This window comes from Balaenoptera acutorostrata, chromosome 6 (assembly GCF_949987535.1).
Source record: "Balaenoptera acutorostrata chromosome 6, mBalAcu1.1, whole genome shotgun sequence".
Lineage (NCBI taxonomy): Eukaryota > Metazoa > Chordata > Mammalia > Artiodactyla > Balaenopteridae > Balaenoptera > Balaenoptera acutorostrata.
This window is the reverse complement of record NC_080069.1, coordinates 79,995,057-80,021,573: the sequence shown is the minus strand read 5'-3', so window position 1 is coordinate 80,021,573 and position 26,517 is coordinate 79,995,057. Positions and strand designations below refer to the sequence as shown.

General features: G+C 39.6%; 1 protein-coding gene across 2 annotated transcripts in view; it reads left to right on the top strand.

The window, feature by feature from the left end:
* TRPM6 (transient receptor potential cation channel subfamily M member 6) overlaps positions 1 to 22,962 on the top strand; it is a 199,027-nt gene extending 176,065 nt beyond the window's left edge. For both annotated transcript variants that reach the window (XM_057548608.1, XM_057548609.1), the window contains 8 exons: positions 411 to 461; positions 2,441 to 2,506; positions 4,715 to 4,998; positions 7,190 to 7,272; positions 8,027 to 8,232; positions 14,917 to 14,968; positions 19,469 to 19,575; positions 22,119 to 22,962. In XM_057548608.1, the coding sequence (XP_057404591.1) occupies positions 411 to 461; positions 2,441 to 2,506; positions 4,715 to 4,998; positions 7,190 to 7,272; positions 8,027 to 8,232; positions 14,917 to 14,968; positions 19,469 to 19,575; positions 22,119 to 22,252 (983 nt within the window). In that variant the 3' untranslated portion in view covers positions 22,253 to 22,962. The remainder of the gene's footprint in view (positions 1 to 410; positions 462 to 2,440; positions 2,507 to 4,714; positions 4,999 to 7,189; positions 7,273 to 8,026; positions 8,233 to 14,916; positions 14,969 to 19,468; positions 19,576 to 22,118) is intronic.
* Positions 22,963 to 26,517: the final 3,555 nt, after the last annotated feature.

Below are 26,517 nucleotides of genomic sequence, written 5' to 3'. Positions count from 1 at the left end.
TAGTGTGCTGATAACTTGGTATTAATAATGTCTTTATGTGGGTACTGCATTTTGGTAGGGAGGTCAGAGAACTGTGCTTCTGGGATGTCGTGCAATGTGATGGGCAGCCGAGTGCCTTCTGCACCACAGAGGTGTAATTGGTTCAAAGGAAATACATCTTTGAGGCTAATATTACCTGTCTTTCTTCAATTCCCTATATAAATATGTTTGGAGACATTGCATTGATGATTGGAAGCTGTCAGGATACCATGTACAATAACGTGGTTAAAGGATATTAGGCAATCTTTTTCAAAAACCGAGAAACCATTCTGATTAACCCGTTCAATAATAACTTTGAAGGCAATATATTCATAAGCATGCATTTATCTCCAGCCGAGTAATTAAAATGCCAATCTTCTCTGTAATTTCAGAAATCTCAACCGCCTTAAAAAGCCCTCAAGAGTCTCACCATCATTATTCAGGTAGGATGCCTGTGTACATAGACATATCAATGGAGCTAAATGTCTGTGCTTCTGCATTTGGAAACAGAAACACTGGTGAATTTGTGGTGTTGATATGGCTCCAACTTGGAAAGTTGTTGTTTACTCTGATGAGAGAACATTCAGATTTCTTAACTTGGGAAAACAAGCTTTTAGGATTTAAGAGAATTTGGATTAAAAAAAAAATGTGCGTATTGGTAAGTTCCAAATTGTAAAGAGGAAAGATGACCTTGAGATCTGAAAATTCCTTACAAGCTCAAAAGCCAGAGATCTTTGTGTTTTGGACTGGGGAGGAGACAGGCCTGAGGCTAGTCCTCTGAGGAAGGGTTTTGCACCCTCACTGGGCCCTCAGTGAGGGTAACCACTGAATGAATGCCAACCCCACAGGGTAAATTCAACAAAGACACCTTAAGGGATGTTATTAAACAAGATGTCAAGGGTCTTGACTCTCTTAAGCAACATCACTTCACAGTGATTCAGTTGTCTTTCTTTCAAAGTGGGAATAATTGTACTTGCCCTTCCTGAGGAAAAATCTGCCAAAGGGCTAGTTGAGAATAAAGAGGGAAACACTTTGAAATGCAAAGCAGTGTAACAACCAACTGGACTCGTGCCATTGGGTGGTCTTTTGGGCATCGTTGCTCTCAGTATTGGTTTAATACATGAGCAAGCTTTTTATATAATCTGAAGCTCAGTACAAGAGTACAAGTGTATTGGTGTGATCATTTTTGTTATTTTTATATCAAGGTCATGTGCTCAGGGTCCAGTAATAGGCTACCTTATCCTGAATTCTCCTCTGTAGTGAATAGTGTTTCTGTGGATTTCAGACTCCACATTCCAGACTCTTGTAACTGGGTCTTTCAGCTCAGCAGTAATCCGTTATTTTGACTCCAGCTGTCAACTGAAGAAAGTATCTGGTGAGGAACACTGTAACTCACATCGACTCTGATTTGTTAAGATACAGCTCTTAACAGGAAAATGCAGATCACTTGCTTCTAATTAAAACTGGTCTTCAGCTCTCTCTGGGAAAAGAAGATGAACTCTGCAAAATCAACAGTAGATGTCCCCACAGTCCGCTGTGCATTAGATTTGATCTGGAAAAGAAAAACCAGAAAGACCACAGATTAAAATGCTCTTTAAAAGCAAGTTCCGCATCTGAATGGTTTAGTATGGTATTTGGTATTCAGGAGAGTGGAGGTAATAGCGCTGCCTCAGAACATATTATATAATCTCATATAATCTATTCCTAAGACTGGGATATCCTTCCTGTTTAAGGCATAGTTTATTTTAAATACTGTATTATAGATAATTTTTTTTTTAAGATTTTTAAAAAAAATTAATTTATTAATTTATTTATTTTTGGCTGTGTTGGGTCTTCGTTTCTGTGCAAGGGCTTTTTCTAGTTGCGGCGAGGGGGGCCACTCTACATCGTGGTGCATGGGCCTCTCACTGTCGCAGCCTCTCTTGTTGCGGAACACAGGCTCCAGATGCGCAGGCTCAGTAGTTGTGGCTCACGGGCCTAGTTGCTCCGCGGCATGTAGGATCTTCCCAGACCAGGGCTCGAACCCATGTCCCCTGCATTGGCAGGCAGATTCTCAACCACTGCGCCACCAGGGAAGCCCCAAGATTTTTTTTTTTTTGATGTGGACCATTTTTAAAGTCTTTATTGAATTTGTTACAATATTGCTTCTGTTTTATGTTTTGGTTTTTTGGCCCCGAGGCATGTGGGCTCTTAGTTCACCCACCAGGGATTGAACCTCCACCCCCTGCATTGGAAAGCGAAGTCTTAACCACTGGACTGCCAGGGAAGTCCCTATAGATAATATTTTTGATAAAAGAAAAAATAAAGGGTCTTTGAAATAAAATATTTTAGCATTATATGAGTATATTGATGTGGGGGAGGCTTTCTGTAAATTCAGCCCACTGATGCATACTTAAACGAGTAAATCTGCTTTTGTTTGCAGCCATTGAAAGGAACAATTTAATGAGGCTTTCTCAGACCATACCATTTACACCAATCCAACTGTTTGGTGAGTGCCATTTCTACCTTCTTGAGGTTGTGCCAGGGCAAAGGCATAACATCTGAGTGAATCATAGGAGAAACCATTTTGCATAATTTTAGCTGCAAATTTTCTTTTGCCCATGGTTGCAGTTTAGTGATATTAATTTCCTAAAATGGAAAGTCTTGTTAACTGCCTGGCTGGTATCTAGAGTCAAAATCTGATATACTATGGGGATGGGACCTATAATAAGCAGCAGTTGGGGAAAAAGCAATAACGTTGCACCTGGCATTCACTGATTTCAGGCTGGAAGTAAGTAGAAAAGAAAAGAACCAACCCACCATGCGTAATAAATACAGAAGAAAGCATTAAACGTCAATACAGTAGAAGCTAATAGACATCTAAAGAGAAACGCTTTGTATATCGCTTTTTATTTGTTTGTTTTGTTTTTGTTTGTTTTGTTTCATGTAAACTAATTGCTCTTAACTCAGAGAGCAAATGTAATTTTTAAAGGCTGGAATAGTAAGGAAAAACAAGCTCTCAATAGCCAAGGCTACCGGCATTTCTCTGTCCTGCCAATTGACAAAATAACAAGGGTCGCCACACTGTCCTAGATCTTGCTTCTCCTCAAACCCTTCACATGGGGACAGATGAGGTGGCTTCTGATCGTCAACGCAAATGCCTTCTCCTTCCACTTGGCTCCATAGCTGGTTTTACAACTCGGTAGCTCTGTTTCAGATCCTCTAGGTAATTAGAACTCTAAAGTGGCATTTATCTGGGCACCAGGAATACATATTTCAAAACATGTTACTAAGCATTACCTAGACATGTTCTTTGGTAAGCAATTAAATGCAAGAGTGAGCGAATAGATTCTTTTCTTGGTAAACCAGTACAGTGTTTATAAGAAAAGTCATTTGAAGCTGAGTTGTAAGGAGAAAATTAAATACAGGCTGGACAGAAGTTGTATAGAATATGTCACTTCTGTTAGGAAGCATTGCCCAATATATTAGGAGGAGTCTAGGTTGAATAAGAATGGCTCCCTGTTCAACAGCCTAAAAGTGGAAGCTGTAGAGCGGTTAAAGAACATTTGTGTGTAAAATCTTTGAAGTGGGATTGGGTTTGTCTCCAAGGGTCTACTTCACATTAGCCAGGTTAACATATCTAATCTTTACAACAACCCAATGAAGAGAATGTTATTTTCACTTCCATTTTACTGATGAAGAAAGTGAGGCTTTAAGTAACTTGTCCAAAGGCACAAAGGAAGGAGGGAAAGGCTCTGGGGTATGACTTTGGTTCTAACTTTAACTGGGTTAAAACATGCATTCTCAGTGGGGTAATATCACCCCCAAGAGAGCAAAAACATCTTTTTTTTATGTGTAAAGCACATACACACACACACACACAGAGTACATAAACATAAACAGTATATATTTGGTATTACAATGTCAGGGAAGGGGCAATTAGGAAAAAAAGTCTAAAACAGCTCCTAAGGGGGATGATAATAAACACAGGGGTAAACTATCTCTTTAAAAGTATGCTAACACATATATATGGAATCTAAAAAAAAAAAAGAAAATGGTCAGAAGAACCTAGGGGCAAGACAGGAATAAAGATGCAGACCTACTAGAGAATGGACTTGAGGATACGGGGAGGGGGAAGGGTAAGCTGGGACAAAGTGAGAGAGTGGCATGGACATATATACACTACCAAACGTAAGATAGATAGCTAGTGGGAAGCAGCCGCGTAGCACAGGAAGATCAGCTCGGTGCTCTGTGACCACCTAGAGGGGTGGAATAGGGAGGGTGGGAGGGAGGGAGATGCAAGAGGGAAGAGATATGGGAACATATGTATAACTGATTCACTTTGTTATAAAGCAGAAACTGACACACCATTGTAAAGCAATTATACTCTAATAAAGATGTTTAAAAAAAAAAGTACTTGTCTTTAACAAAAGAAGCATAGCCTTGCTACTCTGATTTTATTTTTGTCTAGTTATAATTTATAAGAAGAACAACTTAATATTTATGTGACATCTGATGCTTTGTTCATTCTCCCCCTCCCTCTTTACTGGACTGTAACATGGCCAGATGTCTGTACTTGCCTCTGAACAGATGAAATTCCCATTCCCCTCTGATCCTTTGAGAAACTGAACTGATTCTGAGTTGATATTTAGGACGCCGTTCATGTCACAGACATGGATCTCATTGAACCCCTCCCCTGCACTTCTCTTTGCCGCAGGAGAAGAAGTAACCGTCTACAGGCTGGAGGAGAGTTCCCCTTTGAATCTGGATAAAAGCATGTCTTCTTGGTCCCAGCGAGGGAGATCTGCAATGATCGAGGTGTTGTCCCAAGAGGAGATGGATGGTGGCCTCCGCAAAGCCATGAGAGTCATTAGTACCTGGTCTGAGGATGACGTCCTCAAGCCGGGGCACGTTTTCATTGTGAAGTCCTTTCTTCCTGAGGTTGTGCAGGCATGGCACAAAATCTTCCAGGAGAGTACTGTGCTTCATCTTTGCCTCAGGGTAAGTCAGAGACCCAGAGCCCAGATGGACAGGTCGAAGAAAGGGGATCTGGCTCTATCCTGGTCAAAGGCCATTATCTTTTTTTTTTTTTTTTTTTTTGGTGAATATTTCCTTTATGTATAATATTCATATATCACAGATCATTGATTAGGAAATGTCAAATACCACTGATATGATTAGAGTAGACATACACACATATTGATGTATATGCACACATATATATGTGTATGTTTATATACATATGTATGTATATATTCACACACATTCATCTATAAAGCCAACATTTTACCTAATATGAAAACAGAGGCACACCCATCAAGGTCAGAACAAAGCGAGAATGCCCACCATCTCCACCACTATTCAACACATTACTGGAGGTATTAACCAACTCAGAGAAGAGAAAACAAAAGTATAAAAACTGGAACAGAAAAAGAATGAAAACTAACTCTGTTTGCAGATGATATGATAGTAATGCTAGAAAACCTGAAGAACCAGTGATAAAAACAACTCAAGCAATAAAAGAAATCAGCAAGGTGGCAAGGTCAATAAAATTAACACACCAAAATTAATAACTTTCATATAAGCAAATAATAACTAGTAGAAGATATTTTGGAAAAGAAAACCCTGTTTACAATAGCAAGAAATTGAAAATGCTTAGAAATAAGTGGAATGTGAAATATTTAAAATCTATATGAGGAAAAAATCACTCCTGAAAGATATAAAACTAAATTTGAACAAAGAGAAAGACAATCCTTAATCTTGATTAGGATGTTCCAACATCATCAAAATATAAGTTCTCTCTTTTTAAAAAAAAAATTATTATTTATTTATTTATTTATTTATTTTGGCTGTGTTGGGTCTTCGTTTCTGTGCGAGGGCTTCCTCTAGCTGCAGCAAGCGGGGTCCATTCCTCATCGCGGTGCGCGGGCCTCTCACTATCGCGGCCTCTCTTGTTGTGGAGCACAGGCTCCAGACGCGCAGGCTCAGTAGTTGTGGCTCACGGGCCCAGTTGCTCCGCGTCATGTGGGATCTTCCCAGACCAGGGCTCGAACCCATGTCCCCTGCATTAGCAGGCAGATTCTCAACCACTGTGCCACCAGGGAAGCCCAAAATATAAGTTCTCTTAAAGTTAATTTATAAATTTAATATTATCCCAATAAAGATTAGCAGATACAAACTACTATGTATAAAATAGATAAACAAAGTCCTACTGTATAGCACAGGGAATTATATTCAATATCCTATAATAAGCCATAATGGAAAAGAATATTAAAAAGAATATATATGTGTATAATTGAATCACTTTGCTATACACCTGAAACTAACACAATGTTGTAAATCAACTATACTTCAATTTTAAAAAAATCCCAATAAAAATCCCAATAAACTCTTTTGTTTTTCTGGAGCTAGACACCTACTTAGAAAGAAAGGGAAATAATAACACATACATAAATGTATCTGCTTACTCTCGCAAAAGGAAACATAGGAAGGTTAAACCAGAAAGCAGTGAAATAGATTGCCTAAAGGGGTGTGGAGGTGGAAGGCAAGAGGGAAGAGGAGATTAAGATGGAAAAAATAGGGGAAAGAGGACACTTCTCTGAGTATGCCTTTTTAATTTTTTTAATATCTTTATTGGAGTATAATTGCTTTACAATGTTGTGTTAGTTTTTGCTGTACAACAAAGTGAATCGGCAATATGTATACATATATCCCCATATCCCCTCCCTCTTGAGCCTCCCTCCCACCCTCCCTATCCCACCCCTCTAGGTCATCACAAGGCATCGAGCTGATCTCCCTGTGCTGTGCAGCTGCTTCCCACTAGTTATCTATTTTACATTTGGTAGTGTATATATGTCAATGCTACTCTCTCACTTCGTCCCAGCTCCCCCTTCCCCCACTTTGTCTGTAGGTCTGTTCTCTACATCTACCTCTTTATTCCTGCCCTGGCACTAGGTTCATCAGTACTGTTTTTTTAGATGAAGGCCATTATCTTCAACCCAAAGGATAGCCTATTCTTTTTTGGAGGTGGTGGTATACTGTTATTTTTGGCTTTAGCTTTTGGAGTGGGTAGCGGTGGAAGCTGAATAAGGCTGAAAATCACACTTGGGAGGCCTCTAGTAATTCTGTGATCATTAATTAGTAGGCATCTGATAGTAAACCAATATTTTTATCAATGTTCCCTATTTTGCAGGAAATTCAACAACAAAGAGCTGCTCAGAAACTGATCTATACCTTCAACCAAGTGAAACCACAAACCATTCCCTACACTCCAAGGTGAGGAAATATTGGCACCCTGGTCCTTCATCTTATGTAGGAATTTCTGTCAATTTCTTCTCACCCCTGTTAGTCACGAGAAATACCAGACCCATGGGGAAGTTCCCCATGACCTTAACTTTGGTTTCTTCCTTACATAGTTCTCGGAGACAGTAAAAAGAGAATTAGACATCCTAGGTATGTTTTGGCTTAAATCGCTGAATTTATGTGAGTGGAAAAGAGATCAAGCAGAGGCCATGACTAACCTCTCAATTACGAAAGCAGGCAGATCCCGGGTGTAGTTACTAATGTCCAGAAACATGATGGTAGAAAAACACTTCTATTTTAAGCATAGTTTCTTCTGTTATCTTACAGAAATTAGGAACCTTAAAGGAGTGAACTCTCGTTACTTTAACTTGAGTGTTTCCATACACTTGTATTCATTTAGCAAGACAGTTCATAGTTTGGTGCTGAGGACTTACAGTAAAGTTTTATTGTCTCATTTACAAGGAACTTCATAGAGCAAGACAAGAAAAGTTGAATCCAGTACTCTTTATAAAAGAGTTCCTCAGAAAGAAGGGAGGTGGGTAAACGTGGGGAAAACTCCCAGTCTTTGCATTCCATTCTTTCAGTAGAAAGACAAAGGCATGTGCATTGAGGCTGCTGGGACTGGAGTTAGGTCATCTCCCCTGGTGCTCTCTGTTCAGTAATATAAGTCCCACCTTTGCTGCCTTTCGGGGAATCAATGGCCTCTTCCCACCCTCCCTCGCCATAGGTTCCTGGAAGTTTTCTTAATCTACTGCCATTCAGCCAAGCAGTGGTTGACCATTGAGAAGTATATGACTGGGGAGTTCCGGAAGTACAACAACAACAACGGTGATGAAATTGCCCCCAGCAACACCTTGGAGGAGCTGATGTTGGCTTTCTCTCACTGGACCTATGAGTATACTCGGGGAGAGCTGCTGGTTTTAGACTTGCAAGGTGATTGATAGCTGAGGATTTGACACAACAAGCATGAGGCAAAGTTCAGGAAACATTGACCAGGGATTGCTTTCTCAATGTCATTGTCACCTACACTTGACCCCAGCTCTTTCTTTACTCAAAGCCATAGTTAAGGTCTTTCAGTGGAGACATTCCTTGGCAGTGTGTACTTTTTTTTTTTTTTTTTAAAAACAGGAGATGGTATCTGTTTTCTGAATTTATTTATTGTTTCTGGAACTGTTCTAAGTGGGAGGAGCCAGACAGGTGTCCCGAGGGATCATGCAAGAACCAGGATGGGTAATGTATGGAGTTGCTCTATCTAGCTTTGAAGGGAGGTGGCACCATTATATTTCAGAGACATTGTACAGCGATGATCATGAGCACCTACTGTGCTGCTTCTCACCTAGATCAAGAGAAAAATATAGGCAGATGATTAGCTGCCCAGAATTTAAAGTTATCTAAAATGTTAATCTAAATGGGGAATGAGTTTTATACCCAATTTTCCAGTTTTATGGCTTTTCTTTGAACTTATGTTCACAATAACACTTAGGCATGCATTTATACACACAGGAAAGTTTAAATTCTGGTCATTTTTCATGATTTTGAGCTCAGTATTTTAGCAGTTTATAGTTTAGCTTGTTCTCTTTGCTGTGTACCTTGATATAAGGGTTCACAAAAGCATAAACTCAGTCTGTGAAGGGCAACTCAGTGCACTCTTATTTAATGGAAGCCTTTGATCAATGCATCTTTCTACTATCAACACCTCACATGTGACTTATAATCCTGCAGCACGAAACAGAGTATCTCTAGCAGGCTTTCCTTGCAGGGACAGAACAAAATATGTATTAAGGTCAAAGTTTAGTCTCTGGGCTCACTGACTGGGGCTTTGGTTTTAAATAAGGGATTTAGCCCAGGCACTTTCATAGAAATTATCTCATTTAATCCCAGGAGCAGCACCTTGAGGTAGATAGTATGGGGACTTTAGGCCCAGAAAGTTTAAATAACTTGCCCAAGGTTGCACAGCGGCTTAAGCGGAAGCCAAGATGCAGACTTGAGCTGGTTTGACCATCCATGTTCTTTCCTTTTCACTGTTCTGTCTTTTATTTCTCTATAAGTTTCATAGCTATAGGACATTACCATGTGCTGGTTCATTTAAAATGATAAGGCCTTTTCCTTGTCCTCTCTGACTTTCCCATCTCTCCACACCTGGGATTCTGTGCTGAAAGCCAGACTTGGAGGATGGAGACAGTCGCGATGAACAGGCAATCCTGGGACATCGTGAGCAATGTACACTAAGATTGCAAACCCACTTTGACTGAAATTTCTGCCACATGCTCAAGGATGTATATATATATATACTTTTCAAACTACACCTAAGTCCTTCTGTCCTTTCAGATCTATGCTGTTCACAAGGTGTGAATTATATTTCTAACCCTCAATATTTTAGGAAGCAATATAAACAAAGTTAAAACAGTCAAGATGATTCAGCTTTTAAACCACCAAGTACAGTATGATCCATGTAAACCCTGCACACTGATGCCCAAGGCTGCTTTTGTAGCTCATGTTGGGGAAAGGTTGATTGTTTTCATCTATACTTGAGTGTCTGTGCTTTGAGTTTTGGGTGGAGATGTTTACAAAGTAAAAAACGAACAAAAAAACAATCAAAGAAAAACTTTAAGGAATTAATGATGACTCTTCAGTGTGTTTTTGTTTAATGATGTTTATATTTGGGGATTTTTATGTCTCTTAGTAATCCAAAGTGACATTAAACAGAACAAACACTGCATTGATAGTCTTGGGGGAAAAAGGAATTAACTTTTTTTTTTTTACTGGGCAATTATGTGAATTGCAGAAACAGACCACTCCAAATAAACTATGTCAAAACATTGACCTTCAAAGGAGGGAAGAGTGGACATCATAGAATGAACATGAAGAAACTGAAATACTTATCGGAGAGTTTTGCCAATTGGTTAGCCCTGAATTTATGGAAGAACGTGAATCCTATAATAGTAATTACAAGCAGTTATATTACTACTGCTACTAGCTAACATTTACTAAATAGTTATTTTGTGTCAGTCACTCAGTTAAAGGCTTATGTGCATTAATATGTTTAATCCAAACCAGGTTGGAAAGGAAAAATGGGGTAATATAATGTATCCTTAAAATATCGTAATAGTTTTCAGTTCAGTTATGTTTTACATTTAATTGATTAGTCTTTCTAGTCTTTGGAGAGATGATGTGCGTTGTCTGGGTGGCAGGGAGTGGAGACTGAAAGACCAGTTAGCTGCAGTTAGGAGAGGCCCTGTCATCGCGGTCCTGGGGGCTGACTCCTGGCTCCACCGTGAATTAGCTGCATGACCAGGGGGCAACCACCTTGAGTCCCACTTCCCTCATTTGTAATAATAATGGTAAATAATGTTATGCACTTAACTCAGAGGGTTGTTAAGGGGCTGAAATGAAGCAAGTTCCCGACACAGTAAATGTTAGTTATTGTTGTTAGTGTTAGTCTCTGTGTGGCTTGTTAAAATGGAAGTTAATCTTCAGTTGTGGGTAGTCTACTCCTTGCTGTGTGGTCCTGGTGATACTTGAGGGAGATCCCAGCTTTGGCCTCTGTAGAGTGAAGCCCTGATCAGCTTGCTGTGCTCCCTGTTGCTTTGAGGGAAAGAAGGAATGAGAGACACTCCGGCAGTTTATTCTTTCAGTTTCTTCTTTTCTTCTCTTTACTTTCTTCCAAGGGAGTGCCAATCATTAACCCAGGAGCTACCACATCAGGCCAGGAAGCTGAACTCTAGGGAGAGGCTTGACTAATTTCTGATCACTTGTAATTATACTGTAGTCTTCCAGCCTCCTTCCATTGAAAAATCTTACACGTGAGAGCCTGAATCGTCACCGTTATATGTGAAATCCAATATTTAGTTTCCAGCAATAGGAATGAAAAACAATTGTATTTCAAATTACAGTGGTCTGTGGCATGTTTTTTTTTTTAAGCTCACTATTTTTTTTCAAAGAACTTTTGGAGATATTAATTTTTTATTCAACAAAGCAGTTTCCAGTATAAGTCAGCATTAACATCAGCATCAGCATGGTGCATTCTGCTGCTACAAGGAAGGTGACTTCTTTCCATTGATGTAGAAGTTTATTGATGCATCCCAAGGTGATTGGAATCAGAATGTAGGTCTCTGAGTTTCTCATAAGGGCGTGCTATGTATTGCCTGTACATGGGCATTTACTCTGTTAATGCCAGTAAAGAGATAGCACTGGAATTTTTAGATCTTAAAATGTCTTATTGTCTTTCACGTTTTCCAAATATCTACGTACGTGTGTAGGACGGGCACCTATGTTAAAGTTTGCCAATTGGGTGACTCCTGTGTAGCCGGGAGAGGCTGGGGTGGTAGTAGCGGGTGTGGTGGTGCAGCATGATTGGTTCTCTGAACTGCTTTCTTTTTTTAACTCATCGGAATGCCCCTTCTGCCATTCAAGGGTCCCAAAGATGTTTTTAGCAGTTAAGCTTTGAGCTGTCAGATTGAGTTTAGGGATATAAACGTTTGTAGAAACTCTTTACCCTCAGTCTTATAGGAGGTTCTATTCATTAGGAAATAGTACTTTAGGAAAGTGAGATAATCAGAACATGATTTTACCAGTGGTAAGAAAATAGAATTTTACTTCACAAGAGCTCTTGATAGAATAAAGACAATAAAAATAGCAGTTGACATGTTTCAGCTTCTTCTGGGTCAGACATTTTGCTAAGCAGTTTGTATATGCTCGTTCATGTAATCCTCTCAGTAACCCTATAGGATAAGGCCTGTGATTATCCACACTTTCAGGTGATACAGTTGAGACTCAGAGAGATTAGAGAAGGTGTCCAGATCACACAACTAGGGAGTGATGGGGCTGTGAGTGGGACCCAGATCCTTTGACTTCTGCCTATTTAACAGGCTACAAGACTGAAAGTAAATGGGAGCTGATGTGATTTTGATAGACATTTTTTCCCCTATAAAAACCTCCTTTTCCACAATTCTTTAGGTATTGTGCGTATTTCAGCTTAAATTTACAGTTTACTCAGACGACAGCCTAAAACTTTCATCACTGCTTGGAATTGTAGGCATAAAGTCAGGTCTGAGCTTAAATGTGTGAAGGATTTGTAGCCTTTAGTCTCTCTATTGGTGGTACATGGGCTGTCTGTTGTTTATTTACTACATAGTTAAACATAGTTGTTCTGTTTATTTGCTACATGTTTGCTGTATAGTTAGGGTCTTGTTAGGCTGTTCCTTTTTATATCTGTAATGAGAAAAGCATAAAGAGCGCAGCCTCTTCATATGACTTTTTCTTTAAAAAGCAAAGCACATTTTGCATACTGCCCCTCGAGCCTGTGTTTCAGACTTATTTTCCCTTTCCCTATTCAAAATCAGTGTACAAAGAGATTCTAAGCCAAGGGTTCTGAAAGGGGCTCTGGGTAGAACTCAGAGGATCTGTGTACTTTGATGAAAAAACAAATTAAAATTATACCTTGGGACTTCCCTGGTGGTGCAGTGGTTAGGAATCTGCCTGCCAATGCAGGGGACATGGGTTCGAGCCCAGGTCCGGGAAGATCCCACATGCTGCGGAGCAACTAAGCCCGTGAGCCACAACTGCTGAGCCCACATACCACAACTACTGCAGCCCGCGTGCCTAGAGCCTGTGCTCTGCAACAAAGAGAAGCCACTGCAGTGAGAAGCCCGCATACCACTACAAAGAGTAGCCCTGCTCGCCGCAACTAGAGAAAGCCTGTGCACAGCAACGAAGACCCAACTCAGCCAATAAATAAATACATTTATTTAAAAAATAATAGTAAAAAAACTAAAATTACACCTTTATTTCACTAACCTATAGCTGAAATTCATCATTTCCTTCAGTTATAACGGAGACGACAGATCACAGTGGTATTAGCAGTACCCGTGACTGTTTGCAATAGCAATTACAGGTATTAACACAGCACATTGCAGTGTTGGCAGATATCTCAAAATACTGGTTGTATTTGTTACTTGTTGGATGTTATAGTGTTATTAGACTTGTGCTTGATCCTGTTATTTAACATACTAATAAAGAAGCACGTGTATTGCAATACAATTTAAAAAATATTTTGATCACTGTATTTCAGTATCATTGGTTTACTTTGTAATCTCATGTATTCAAACTATGCATTTAAAAGCATTATTCTGAGAAGGGGGTCCCTTAGCTTCATCAGACTGCCAAAAGGGTCATGACCCAAAAAAGGTTGAAAACCCCCTACTTAAACAGGTTAATTTCCTAAGGAAGTCAGTTTCTCAGGGGAATGGTCTATAAACTATAAGGATTACATTTTCTTGTGAAAGGTTTAACATATGGTAAAACATACAGAACATAGTAAAAATCTTTCTTTTTTAAAGTAGTGGTTAGAAAATGTGTTTTTTTTAAACAAATAGAAATATACAATAATGTTATACATTTTATATGATTTTTAAATAAATTTCCCACAAGGTTGGTCTCTTCCAAAGCAAGGGGACGATCAGCAAGTGCTGATTAGAGGACGATCTCAGACATTGTCGGCTTATGCCCACATGGTGCATTCACCTGTCTGACTGGCTCACCTGTGAAATGCTGTCTTTGGAAGTCAGTCTCACCACCACTCGCATTTTATAACAGATTCACTTTGGTGTTGATCCCTGTTTTGATAAATGTTAGTTTTATATGACACGTTATCCTTTTATGCTTTGGTGCCGTTTTTTAAGAAGTAAAATTTATTGAAGGATCACATACATTCAGGAAATTACACACAGCATGAGCGTACATCTCAAAGAATTTCCACAACTGAACACATGTGTGTAACCAGCACCCAGATCAGGCATGTGGGGTGTTTGTATTCTTCTGTTTATAAACGCTATATACATACATATATATATATATATATATATATATATATATATATATATATATATATATGGCATTTGATATGTGTCTTTGATGGAGCGGAGGTGATACCTGCAGAACCACACAGCACCTTGCACCTTGCTGAGCACTGATGGACTCCATCTAAGGAGACCACGGACTAGGGGGAAGGACGCAAGCTTTGGCTTAGCTTCAATCCTGTTATGACCTCTTGTGGTCTGTGCAACCTCTGACAAGTTGCTTAATCTCTTTGAACATCAATGTACTCATTGGTAAAATGAGGCTGTGAGGATGCTAATACTTTTCTTTCACGATTGCCAAGAATTAGAAAAAATAAAATTAGAAAAAATAAAATTAGAATGTCTAGTATGTACAAGTGGTAAATGAATGATGGATGCTATTATCAGGAACTGTGAACACATCACAAAAACACTTTTTTGTAGCCTAGAGGTTTATTGCAGCATAATAGAGGGGGTTGTGGGAGACAGGGCATCAACTAAAGTTTTCAAACTTGCCTGGACAATTTAGTAGAGTTAATTCACATGATGTTGAGTTTACTACAGGGTGGGTGTCTAGTTAATAGTAGAGTTAATTCACAGGATGTTGAGTTTACTACAGGATGGATGTATAGTTAATAGTAGAGTTAATTCACATGATGTTGAATTTACTACAGGGTGGATGTAGGTATAAGAAAGAATTTTAAATTTGGTTATTATTTTCTTGAATTTCTGAGAAAATGAAATTCCCCATTTGGTAAATGAATTTTCTTTTTCTTTGGAGGTGTTGGAGAAAATTTGACAGATCCATCTGTTATAAAACCTGAAGAAAAACAGTAAGTTAATTTATCATTTAGAAAATTGCATTTAACACATTGTACATGGTTTCTTAAAAATAATTTTTAAACATTTCTATATCTTGCCTAGATCCTAGAAAGGTTTTGATGTCCCTTTTATCTATATCTGTATCTATATCCAAAAATATCTATATCCAAATACAATACAATAAAATACAATAAGATTTAAAATACAATAAGATTTTAAAGAATGCATAGATTAGGAAATAGGGCAAAAAGAAAATAAGGAAATAAAATAAGATTAAATCTGGAGTTGTTAGTACACAAAAATGGAAACTATGTATAAAGACCAATGCAGTGGCCAGAACTTTGTTGAAAATTTGACTCTGAGTTTTCTAGTGGCCCAGACAAAAGAGAAATATGGGTAAATTCAGCCTCCATAGGCTTTGACATGAAAACAATTAATGTCATAGGAGAAGCACAGTTTCCTTTGTTGTCATCACAGTGGAGTCATTGCATCTTATCATGGGCACTGTCTTCCATTACATGCCTATAAAACGAAAGCTGAGGGCATGAAGTGTGGTATTCAGTAACAGCAAATCTATGAGAGGACAAAACAGTGGGGCTTAAATATGGAGCCATCAGATTGTTAGTTCAAGACTGAAGTGTAAATTATATAGAGAGATGAGTTATCTGCCTATCCTTTGAATTCCCATGGGCATTTTAGCCCATAAGCAGGCTTTTGGGAAGACTTGGCAGTAGAGGAGATGGTATTCTTCTGTTAAAGGTGGAGTAAAAGGAAGAGATGGTGATGATTAAGGGAGGATCAACATGGCAGATGACAGTGGTTTTCAAACACGAGCTTTCATCATAATCACCAGGAGAGCTTGTTAAAACACAGATTGCTGCCTCCTACCCCCAGCATTTGATTACCCTGGTTTCTGATTCAGTGGGTTTGGGATGGGTCCAAATAATGTAACAAGTTCCCAGATGATTCTAATTCTGCTGGCCTAGTGCCCACACTTTGAGAACTGCTAGCATACAAAATTCTAATTTCTTAGTTGTCCTAAGTGTCTATACTTGGCCCCTGGGTTGTAAAACACACACACACACACACACACACACACACACACACACACATATATATAATTATATAAGTGGGCAATTCATATATGATGAAATCTGAAACTTTTACTTCCCTCCTATTGGACTCATATTGTAAATATTCACTGCTTTAATGCTCTGTTCTTTTACTGAACGATTTAATCTAAATATGGTACCATTTGTAGGCGTCTATGCAAAGAGGTACGTCTAAAAGTGTATTAGCTACTCCTGTGAACTAAGAGAGCTAGAGAAGATAAAGGTGAGCCATGTTGCTCCTGTGAATCCAAATCCCATGATATTTGACCATGGAGTTCATGTTGTAACCCTTAGGGTACAGATAAAGGCTTTGTTATTTTTCACTTTAGCAGAGTTGAAGTGTTTTTGGCTAAAAATACATATTATTTCTTCAGCAGCCCAGTGTGCCCAAGGGTTTTTAGTAGGAACCTGTATTACAAGTACTTCCTTTATAATTTTGCAGTGAAATTTTTTTTTGCATATAAAATGGATCAAGTTGATGTATACTCTATCATTTATTAAATTTTGACCTTGGTATATATATGTAATATGACCTGAATATTTCCAACTTTTAGAATTCTAAGAAGATTATATTATTCCTCTTGACAGTTGAGTATTTAATTGCATTCTATAGGCCAGTGGGTCTCAATTTCTATTAGGGTTACCTAGGGAACTTAAAAAAAATGCTGCTCAGAATTAGCATCAAGTCAGAATCTCAGAGTATAGGACCCTGATGTCTGTATTTTTCAAAAGTTCCCCATGTGATTCTAATGGGCAGTCAGGGTTGGGAGCCTCTGTCTTATGTCAAACTTTATTTTTTATGACTTGAGGATGTCATAAACTTTGGAAGCTGATAGATTGGTATCACTGTAGCCTGCCTGGTTTTGTGGGGTCACCTAATTTTGGGTGCAGTTGGTCTTCATGGTGAAGATATAAGTATTATTTTCTCACAATGTGGTGAATTACATCTAGTCAGTTCAATGAGGCTCACATTTTGGGATGCCGTCTATTTGTTAAACTTTTGCTACACAAAGCACGGGCCATGACAATAGCATCAGCATCACCTGGGAGATGGTTAGAAACACAGACTCTCAAGACCCTCCCTAGACTTCCTGAATAGAATCTCAATTTTCATAAGATCTTTAGGTGTTTTGGTGTAAATTAAAGTTTGAGAAGCAAGTGCTTTCACATGTTGTTTTATTCTTAACAACAACCTTGGAAGGAAGTGTCTTCAATCCCAGTTCACAAATGAGAAAACTGAAGCTCAGTGGAGATGGCAACTAGCCTGTGAGGAGAAGGGGGTCAATGAAAGGGAATGATCCTCTACCAAAAGGAAAGATGTTTTGGGGTGCAAATTCTGATATTGTCTCTAATGCCTCTTGTCTCTTAACTTTTCCCAACCTTTTGCACATGAAGACAGAGTCATCAGACCTGCTCCCCCAAATCCTTTCTGGCCACTTAACTTGGTTCCTCAGGTCACTGGCCTTCAGTGGAGGCTGCCTCAGTGTTATTGGTAGTTTGGGACTGCACCTTTTTTTTCACTTACTGCCTTGATGGTTTTGGGCATTTGACAAGTATGAAATGATAATGATGACGATGATGATGGTGAGATGTTCTCTGTGTACATGGCACTAATTAGCATTTCCTTGAAGGCAGAACCAAGCTACCTCCTGCTTTCCTGTGCTGTGAAAAATCTGGAAAACAGTTGTATATTTTTTCAAACGTTGTTATCTGAGACTGCAAGGCTGTAGGCATGGCGTATGAATGTCCCTACAACCCTCCTTCACTCTCCCCTGCACAGGGAGTGGTAGAACGCCTGATACATACATATTATAGTCATTTTGATTCTTTTGTCTTAACTTTAACAAAGCTCATAGAGGGAAACAATTTTGCTTACAGCTTTTATCTGAGAATCAGTGTTACATTTCTAAGTTGGGAACTTTCATGCTTTATTGGGGGGAAGGAAATGGCAGTGTGGAATGCAAACGAGTGAAATATTCCAACAGGGTCATGCCAGAGAGACTATAAAAGGAATTCTTCAGTTTTAATGACTAAAATAACGCCTTCATTTTTCACTTTATCAGCATCATAGAGTTCCAGTGCTAAATATTGAGTGATTCTATTTCTTTGCCATATTTGGTTTCACCTTATAGAAGTGGTTCCTTACCAGATGGATTGAAAGAGGAATAGTTAACAGAGGCAGCTTATGCAGCCTGGTAAATACCACCAGAGCTGTATTTTGTAAGGGCGATTGAGTGACCAGGAAAGTTAATCCTGGGTGTCTGTTCACGTTGTCTTCCCAAGAGATTTCCTCCACCTACTCGCCTCAGAGCAAAGAGGCGATCTGAGATCAAACTGACATCAGCCCTTATTCCGAGCTTGGCACATCTTCAGAGCAGCTACTGTTATTCTGCCAAAAGGAAGTGGAAATTGAGATAAATGTTTCAATACTCAGATGGAAAAGTCCATTTTTACACCACATCCCTTTTGAAAAACCGCATTCCTTAGAAGCGAAATTTATTGTTTCCTTTTGTGATAGTTTGCTTTTCTTTTTTCTTAAGACATGGTATTTAAGAGCGGTAATTGAGTTCAGATTTTAAAATGTGCTGTTTCCCACTCTGCATGTCATTAAAATAAAATATTAGCTTTCATAAAGTTTCTTTGGAAGTGTTTCTGGTGTGCTCTATTCCTTGGTGTGTAGAGTGTCAGCCGAAGAATAATGGTTGTGAATGATCAAATAATGGATGAACGTTGATCCTAGAATCTGCTAAGGATCTATTATAATTATAGAGTGTTAAAAATGTGCCTAAGATATACTGATTTACTTCCACAAACTCATCATCTCCTAGTTGTCTTGTCTTTTCACAAAAAGCCCAGCTATAGCAGTTTGCAGGGTAGAAGTAGCTATCAAAAGAGCCATGAATACTGGGTGTCGGGTTTTGTCGGGCTTTTGTGTTTGAGGACATTGGTTATTTTCAGAAAAGTATTTGGGTTTGAAACAATGCATATCAATTTTTTCAGACGGGGTTTTCCAATAGCAAGTTTATTTTACTTTATACTTACCTTTCGGGTATTCTAGTAGAACAGTTGGTAACGAATGTCATTCTCTCACCTCATATGCATTAAAAAGGGTCTCACTGTATTTTGTTTTAATGTGGTACATAGAAAATTCACTTTTCTATCAGATTAGCGTGGAAATGAGTTTCACAGTAGGTCTTGGAGTTGGGTACAAAGATTGAAGTGCATTTGAATTTTAAATTTGCAAACCTAACATTGTTGCTTCCCCAAAGTGCTCTGTTCTTTGTTGGCTCCTTCAAGTTTACTGGGTTACTATGGGATACTGTTCGGTATCTCAGAGAATCCTAGTTGAGCTCCTTTTTCTGAGCTGTGATCTAATTGATATTCTGATATTTCCTCTAGATCAAGAGGAATGGTGTTTGGACCAGCCAATTTAGGGGAAGATGCAATTAGAAACTTCATTGCAAAACATCGTTGCAACTCCTGCTGCCGGAAGCTCAAACTCCCGGGTATGCCCCAAACAATTCTATTTTTCTCTAAGTAAATCTCTCATTGAACAACATCCATTGTAACCTGGGATAGAGTAGAAAATCTTAATCACATTTTTATCTCATTCGCAGTCGAGGCCTGACTTTCTGACTGCAAATTTTTCAAGTCTCTAAAGGGATTAAAAGGACAGGGATTTACTTCAGGTTCTGCCAAAATGTGATAAAACAACATTGGGCCCAATACTTGTCACAGTCTCTCCAAGGGAAAAGTTCCTCCTACTTAATTGGGGCAAAATTGGACCGAGGCAGGTCTCTGTTCCCTGCCCCGCCCCCTCCCCTTTGGGTCTTGAGTGGAGCCCACAGAGTTTCTATTTACTCATTGGACACTTGGGAGGGTGTGGCATGGAGGGAAACAACAGCTATCAATTAAAGTAGTGCTTTTCACTCTAAAAACCTGCCACTTTCAACCTGCATCACAAGGTATATTTTAAAAATCTGATTTGATACCATGGCACACTTTCTCTGAAACTAATAGAGTCAGCACAGAAAAATATTTCTAACATAAACGTAAGCGGCTGGAGGTCTGTGTCCCCCAAATTGGCAGCCCCAGCTCTGCTGCATTTTCTCCTTTTATCTCAGAAGGGATGCTTTATGTCTGTCTCAGCTTGCTCACTATTTTTCTAAGGTTGCGCCACACTTGTCCTTAGAACGGAATTTCACATCTTTTAAGCTGAGTAGCCCTTCCAGCCTTATCATAAATGATCAAACCCTGAATTGGAAATCAGTAAAAGATCAACATCCATTGTAACCTGGGATGGAGTAGGTGTAAATTTACAACAAAGAAAGGCAATTTCTAATCTTGTTGGAGTTAGAGGTAGGAGTTGCTCTTGTGGGCACGAGGTAGCAAAAGACTGGGATGGGGAGCAGATTCCAGTTCCTGTGGGAAATAGCTTATTAGCCAGGGGTGGTGGCGGTGGGAACATCAGACTGGAGCAGTACAGACAGGAGGGGTCTCGATGTCATCTTGGAGCTGCCCAGGACTCCTTCTCACAAACCACCCAGAAGAACTGGGCAAAGAGATCAGTCCATGGCACATTGGCCAAGCTGCCCACTGGCCTCCTCTGGTCAGAAGGAGCCCAGGAAGGAGAGGGGGCTGGGCTGAGTGGCATCCAGGCCCCCAGGTAAGGGCTCTGTGGGAGGCAGGAGCTGACACATATCTCCATCCCGTGATTGCAGGCTGGAGTCCAGCCCATGAACTCAGCATCCTCAGGCGCTGACCTCTTCCCAGGACTGATTCACTGTTTCCTGGGCAGGGCAGCTTCTCATTCTTGATCAGGGACTGTATCTGGTCAGCCAGGAGAAAGGGGGCCTTGAGGCATAACTCACTGCTTCCATCCAGTTAGCTCTTCTGTATGATTAAGATTTCCTCCCTCCCTCCCTTCCTTTCTTCCTTTCTTTCTTTCCCTACCATGGTGGCTTTTGAGTAATTCAATAATTCCTCCATTTCTGGACCTAATCCTTGCTTCCTTTCAAAACCTTAGTTAACGCATTTAAATGGAGATAAAAAATATCCTCATTTACTTGAACATTTTGTAATTTGAATTTTAAAAAGTTTAGCTCGGAAAACAGGATTGGGGTGATTTTTCTTTTTGTTTATGTTTTACTTTTTTTTTCTTTTCTTTTCTTTTCTTTTTTTTTAAGAGAGGCAGTTTAGGATAGTATAAGAGCATGGGATTCATAGGTTGAGCTCACATCCCAGAAATGCTTTTTACTAGTTTTGTGACCTTGGCCCTCATTCTCATCTGTAAGCTGGGGATAATAGCACCTATCTCATAAAGTTGGCGTGAGGGTTGAAGTAATGTAATAACTGTTGGTTATTATTAAACTATAATATGTATTAGTTTTATGTCCAGAGAATCCCCATTTAACATTAAAAAATAATACAAGGAATGCATGTTTAAGGTTAACAAATTTAATCGACACAGCATACAACGGTTTACAAACATTTAAAGGTCACTCTCCTCCGTAAGTTTCTCCCCAAGGGTTACCTTTATTAATGATTTCTTTTGATAATTTCCCTGTGAAATTAAAGAAGGAGGCTTCAGGAAGCATAAGATCTGATAATTGGATGAAGTCTTTATAGGTGCAGCCAAACCTGAGGTACAGCTTTGTTGCAGAAAACTGACCACTGACATCCCGAGTCCACCATTTTGGCTGCACTCTCTGGCTCTGCCATCATTCAACAAGTGAAAATGCCCTGTTTCCAGTTTGGCCTCACTTAACTCTGGGCAGGTCATGTCTTACAGGGCGCCGTGTATTGAGTCAAGCAACCAAAACTTGCCTCCCCTGCCCCAGTGAACACGGCCTTGGGGAGTTAGAGTCACACATGTGCATGGTGGGATGTAGTTTGGACATGGTTGAGGGTTTGAGTTTCACATAACAGTGGCCCAAGGGAGCAGAGTCCTCTCTGAGCACTTGGCCTAAAGTCCCAAAGTCCAGTCTATCTGTGTGAATGTTATGTTCTTAAGGATTCTCTATAACTGTCTTAATTGTCTTCCTTGCAGATTTAAAAAGAAATGACTATTCCCCCGGAAGGATAAATTCCGCCTTTGGACTTGAAATCAAAACTGAACCAGCTGAGGAGACTCCAGCAGAGGAAGAGGGTAATAATTCTCCAGAAGACCTCACACGACTGTAAAAAAGGGAGAAGTAAGAAGATGACAGCCCTTGCCCTCCCTTCTATGAACTCTATGGTAACATAGATTGACTGATGTAACACTGGTTATGTCAGAGCCTCTGCCAGGATGGCCTTACCCCGAGGGCCTCCTGGGACATGCCTTCTGAGCCTCATGTCTCCCCTCCCCAAGGACCTCACTGGTGTATGATGAATGGGTTCTCCTAGATATTGACCTGTGTGCAGGGTGCTTTGCGTGTGTTCGTCATCCTCAGGTTGCACAAGAAGACAGATGACTCAGCCAGGAATGCTGCTCCTTCATACCTCATTCCTTGGTGCAGAATGCTGGGCACTAAAGAACCAGGCAGATAAATTTAATTTATTTTCTTACTATGTGTGCAGACTCTAACCTCCACTACTATTCATCACCTCACCCACATATTGTATTTATGTATATATGTACATAAAAAAGTCACTTGACTCCCTCCTCTCCTTTCCAGCAGCATAGGGCTTTGAATAGCGACAGAAAGGAAAACAATGGAGTAAGGGTGTATTTGCACAGACTGGAGCACGCTCCTGTACAAACTAACCAGTAAAAAGTTAGCATCCTGGTGAAATCTAGATGGGTTTGAGTATTGTCAGTGAATCCTATGATAACCGGGCATTTCAGGTTTCTCTGGAAGAGAGGAAAGGGAAATCTAAAACAAACGCCCTTGCATCCTTTTTTTTTTTTTTTTTTTTTTTTTTTTTTTTTTTTAAGGGAACAAGGATATATAAAACTAGAAATTATTAAGAAATGTTTTCCCTTCCCTTACGCTCAGGGACACTATTGGTTAGAGAGTTGACTAAGCCAACCTCTAAAGTATTACTCCCTTTTTCAAAGCTGGGTATATAATATTACAAGTTAAATTACTTTATGTCAGGTCCTATGAGGAAAGATGGGGTTTTTGAATGAAAACATGTTTCACAGGTAATTGCCTGGTTGAAATACAGAGTTCTGGTGGCTTAACGAGTGCTTGAGTGTATATTTTAAGTATGGCCTGAGCACATGTAATCAGTTTCAGTGGCCTGAAGAAAGGGTCCCTGGAAGCCACACTGTACAGCAGTGGTCCCCACCCTTTTTGGCACGAGGGACCGGTGTCATGGAAGACAGGTTTTCTACGGACCGGTTGCGGGGGGTGGGGGATGATGGGGGGGGGGATGGTTCAGGCAGTAATGCCAGTGATGGGGAGCGGAAGATGAAACTTTGCTCACTCGCTGCTCACTTCCTCCCGTGCAGCATTGTTCCTGACAGACCGCAGACCGTTACTGATCCGTGGCCCCAGGGGTTGGGGACCCCTGCTGTACAGCATGTTTGGGGGATCAGTCATCCCTCTTTCACACTTATCAGGGTCACCCTACCTCAGAACAAGCACAAACTGTTCACACAAGGAGGAGTTGGAGGGCTGGGAATCTCTCCCCACTCTTCCTGCATCTCCTTTCCTCATTATAAAGCGTTCCAATCTACCAGCAACAGACCTCCTGGATTTGAAATTTTCAGCTTATCTTTATCGTTAGCCCTTACATTAGCTGGCTGGCTTTTTAAATCAACACTCCTGCCCTCTCAGGTTATACTTCAGGGAAATGTTGCCCAGGGATAGGGGGACAGAAAGCCAAGGATTTGATTTGCCAAAGATAGCGTCTGGCTCTTGTGAGATGCGCAAGGGCTGATTTACAGCCTTTTTACTTTGGTCTTTGGGGTGGTGGGAGGTGGGAAATTGGGTTGATTTCTTGATTGGCAATGAGGGTAAAATGTTAATGCTTTTTTCAGAGCTTAACTGCTTTATCCTATTCTGCAAATCAATAAGGGATCTATTTGTGCTCACTTCAGAGCCATGTTCAACTATGGAAGGAGGCAATTTGCCTATCCAAGCCAAACTAAAAGCATTAATTCATTGGTCAAATATTTGTTACCTGGAATGGAACTTGAAAAAACACATTTTGATTTTAATTTTCTGTGTTATGATTTTCTCACTCTCTTTTTAAGAAAAATCACCAGAATAACATTTTAAAAAGATGAACCAGCTGCTGGGCAAAGGTCACTGTGGGATAGCTTGCATGCAAATACCAATGTGACAATCATGACTTTGATTCATGACCACAAATGAATGAATTCATTCATTTGGTTAATTTTATTCAACAGATATTTATTAAGTGCCTTCCCTGTGGTGTGTAAGTGATGAGGGAGCAATGAACATAACATTTCTTTGCCCTCAGAAAGTGTTATATCTCATGTTTCTTTCTTTTTTGGTTGTTGTTACAAGTTTGGATTTCTGGTGAGTGCTAAAAAATTTGACTTCTTGGCAAATGTTGAATCCAGAGATGTATTCCATACCCTATCTGCCAGTGGGCAGTAGGTTCAGACTGGAATAAGAGAATTAGGGCAAATAAAAAGACATAGCTGGGGCTGGTTTTAGGAACCACTGAGGAAAAATGGATTGCATAATCCTTGTATGAGCCCTTAGCCAATCTCACAGATGGAAATCTGAATCTGGGGACCAGAGAAGCAGCCAGGTTCCTGGGAGTCCTTCCTGAAGGCATCCTGTGCACGGGTATTCCCCTCCATGGGGCTGTACATTCCTGGAGTGACTTCTGCCCCATGACATCTTAAAGCTTCTAACAACTCTGGGGAGTGAGATCAGATATAGTTTTGGGTGTTTCTCACTCTGTTATTTTCTGTAGCTTTGCAAAACAAGTACTGGGTGACTAAAACTTCCCTACCAACCATTTAATCAAAAATTGAAAAAAAAAAAAAAGATTGTTGTTGTTACTGTTTTAGTTGAGACGGATCACTCAGGTTCTAGAAGTCATGACACAGATGCTCCTGCCATGGCTTGTTACCTTTCTCCATCAGTCACCAGCATCTAGCACGAAGTGTGGCACATAATAAGCTTTCAACATTATTTGTTGAAAGAAATAATAAAACCCTCACATGATAATGGATTTCATTCACTAGTTAATAAATCAGATTTGCATTTTTAATCTAGAAGGGAATGATTACCAATTCCTTAAGACCCAACACAATTCTTTTGATCTCTCTCTGTTTTAATTTTCCAGGAAATAGCTTTTAACAACCTACACCTTGTCTGTTGAATTCTCAACCAGTTCTTGCCCTTATCGTTGTGGCGATAATACCAGAGTACCGTCCTTCTTACTGGTGACTATTGAAATGAGATGATAACTTCCCAGAAACTGCCTAGAAATAATCATCACTTTATTACCCTTTGAAAAGAAGATTGATAGAAAAGTCATTTGAAAGATGGTTCATTACCATGCCCTAGTACGATTTCTTTACTCACATCTCTCCAAAGCATGAGAAAGGGAGGATTATTCTCTGAGGTCGGAATTTGAAGGCTGTGTGTTTGCCTCTTTGAAGTCTTGGTATTTAATTTTCTGTAGTCATTTCTTGGGCAATTTTCTAAGAAACTAGTTGAAGCTAATTTATCATAAGTTAAAGTCAAATGACAGAAAAGATTTTTTTCTCCCTTAGCAGCATTTTATTCCACAGAGGTTAGCTTCTGAAGGAAAATGAGACTTAAATAGCATTTCAGATCTCCAGCCACATGGATGGGTACACAGAATAGAAAGGGTTCTGGAAACCACACTGATTTTTTTATTTAGCATAGTTATTATTTTGTGATTTTTCTTCCTGGACCTTGATATACAGATAATGAAATGCTCTCCTAAAAATAATTAGTTAAGTTGCTTAATTTTTCAAAAAGAAACTTTCAGTCCTCAAGAGATAACAACGCTTGGTCTCTATCACTGGCCGATTTGGTTTAACTTTATGTAATTCTTTTAACCTTTGTCTTAAACCCTAACTCTGCAATGAGATGAGGTAACTTGCCTTACCTTTTCAAACAAAGGCAAACAATAATGAGAGAGCATTTATAAGGTCCTTTGAGAATCTCATTTAAAAGGCTTCTTGTGAGCATGGGATCCAGTTCAATAAGCAATAAGGGGTTTTCATTTTTCATATTATGTGACCATTATTTCATGCTTACAGAGGATGCTCAGTGGACTTGTTTCAGTATAAACACAAAAGTGGTTTCTGCTGTTTCTCTCTTTCCAAGGGGAAAAAGCTCATTGCCCCCTTTTTGTTTTGAAACTTAATTAAAGTAGTTCAAAATCAGGATGTTCACCATTTTACAGTGTCTCCTACTTATTTTGTCTATTGATGGATTTAGGTTTACACAGCTAATGTCTTTTGCTACCTTCTGCCCAAAGAAGGCCTTCCAGGATAGGTAAAG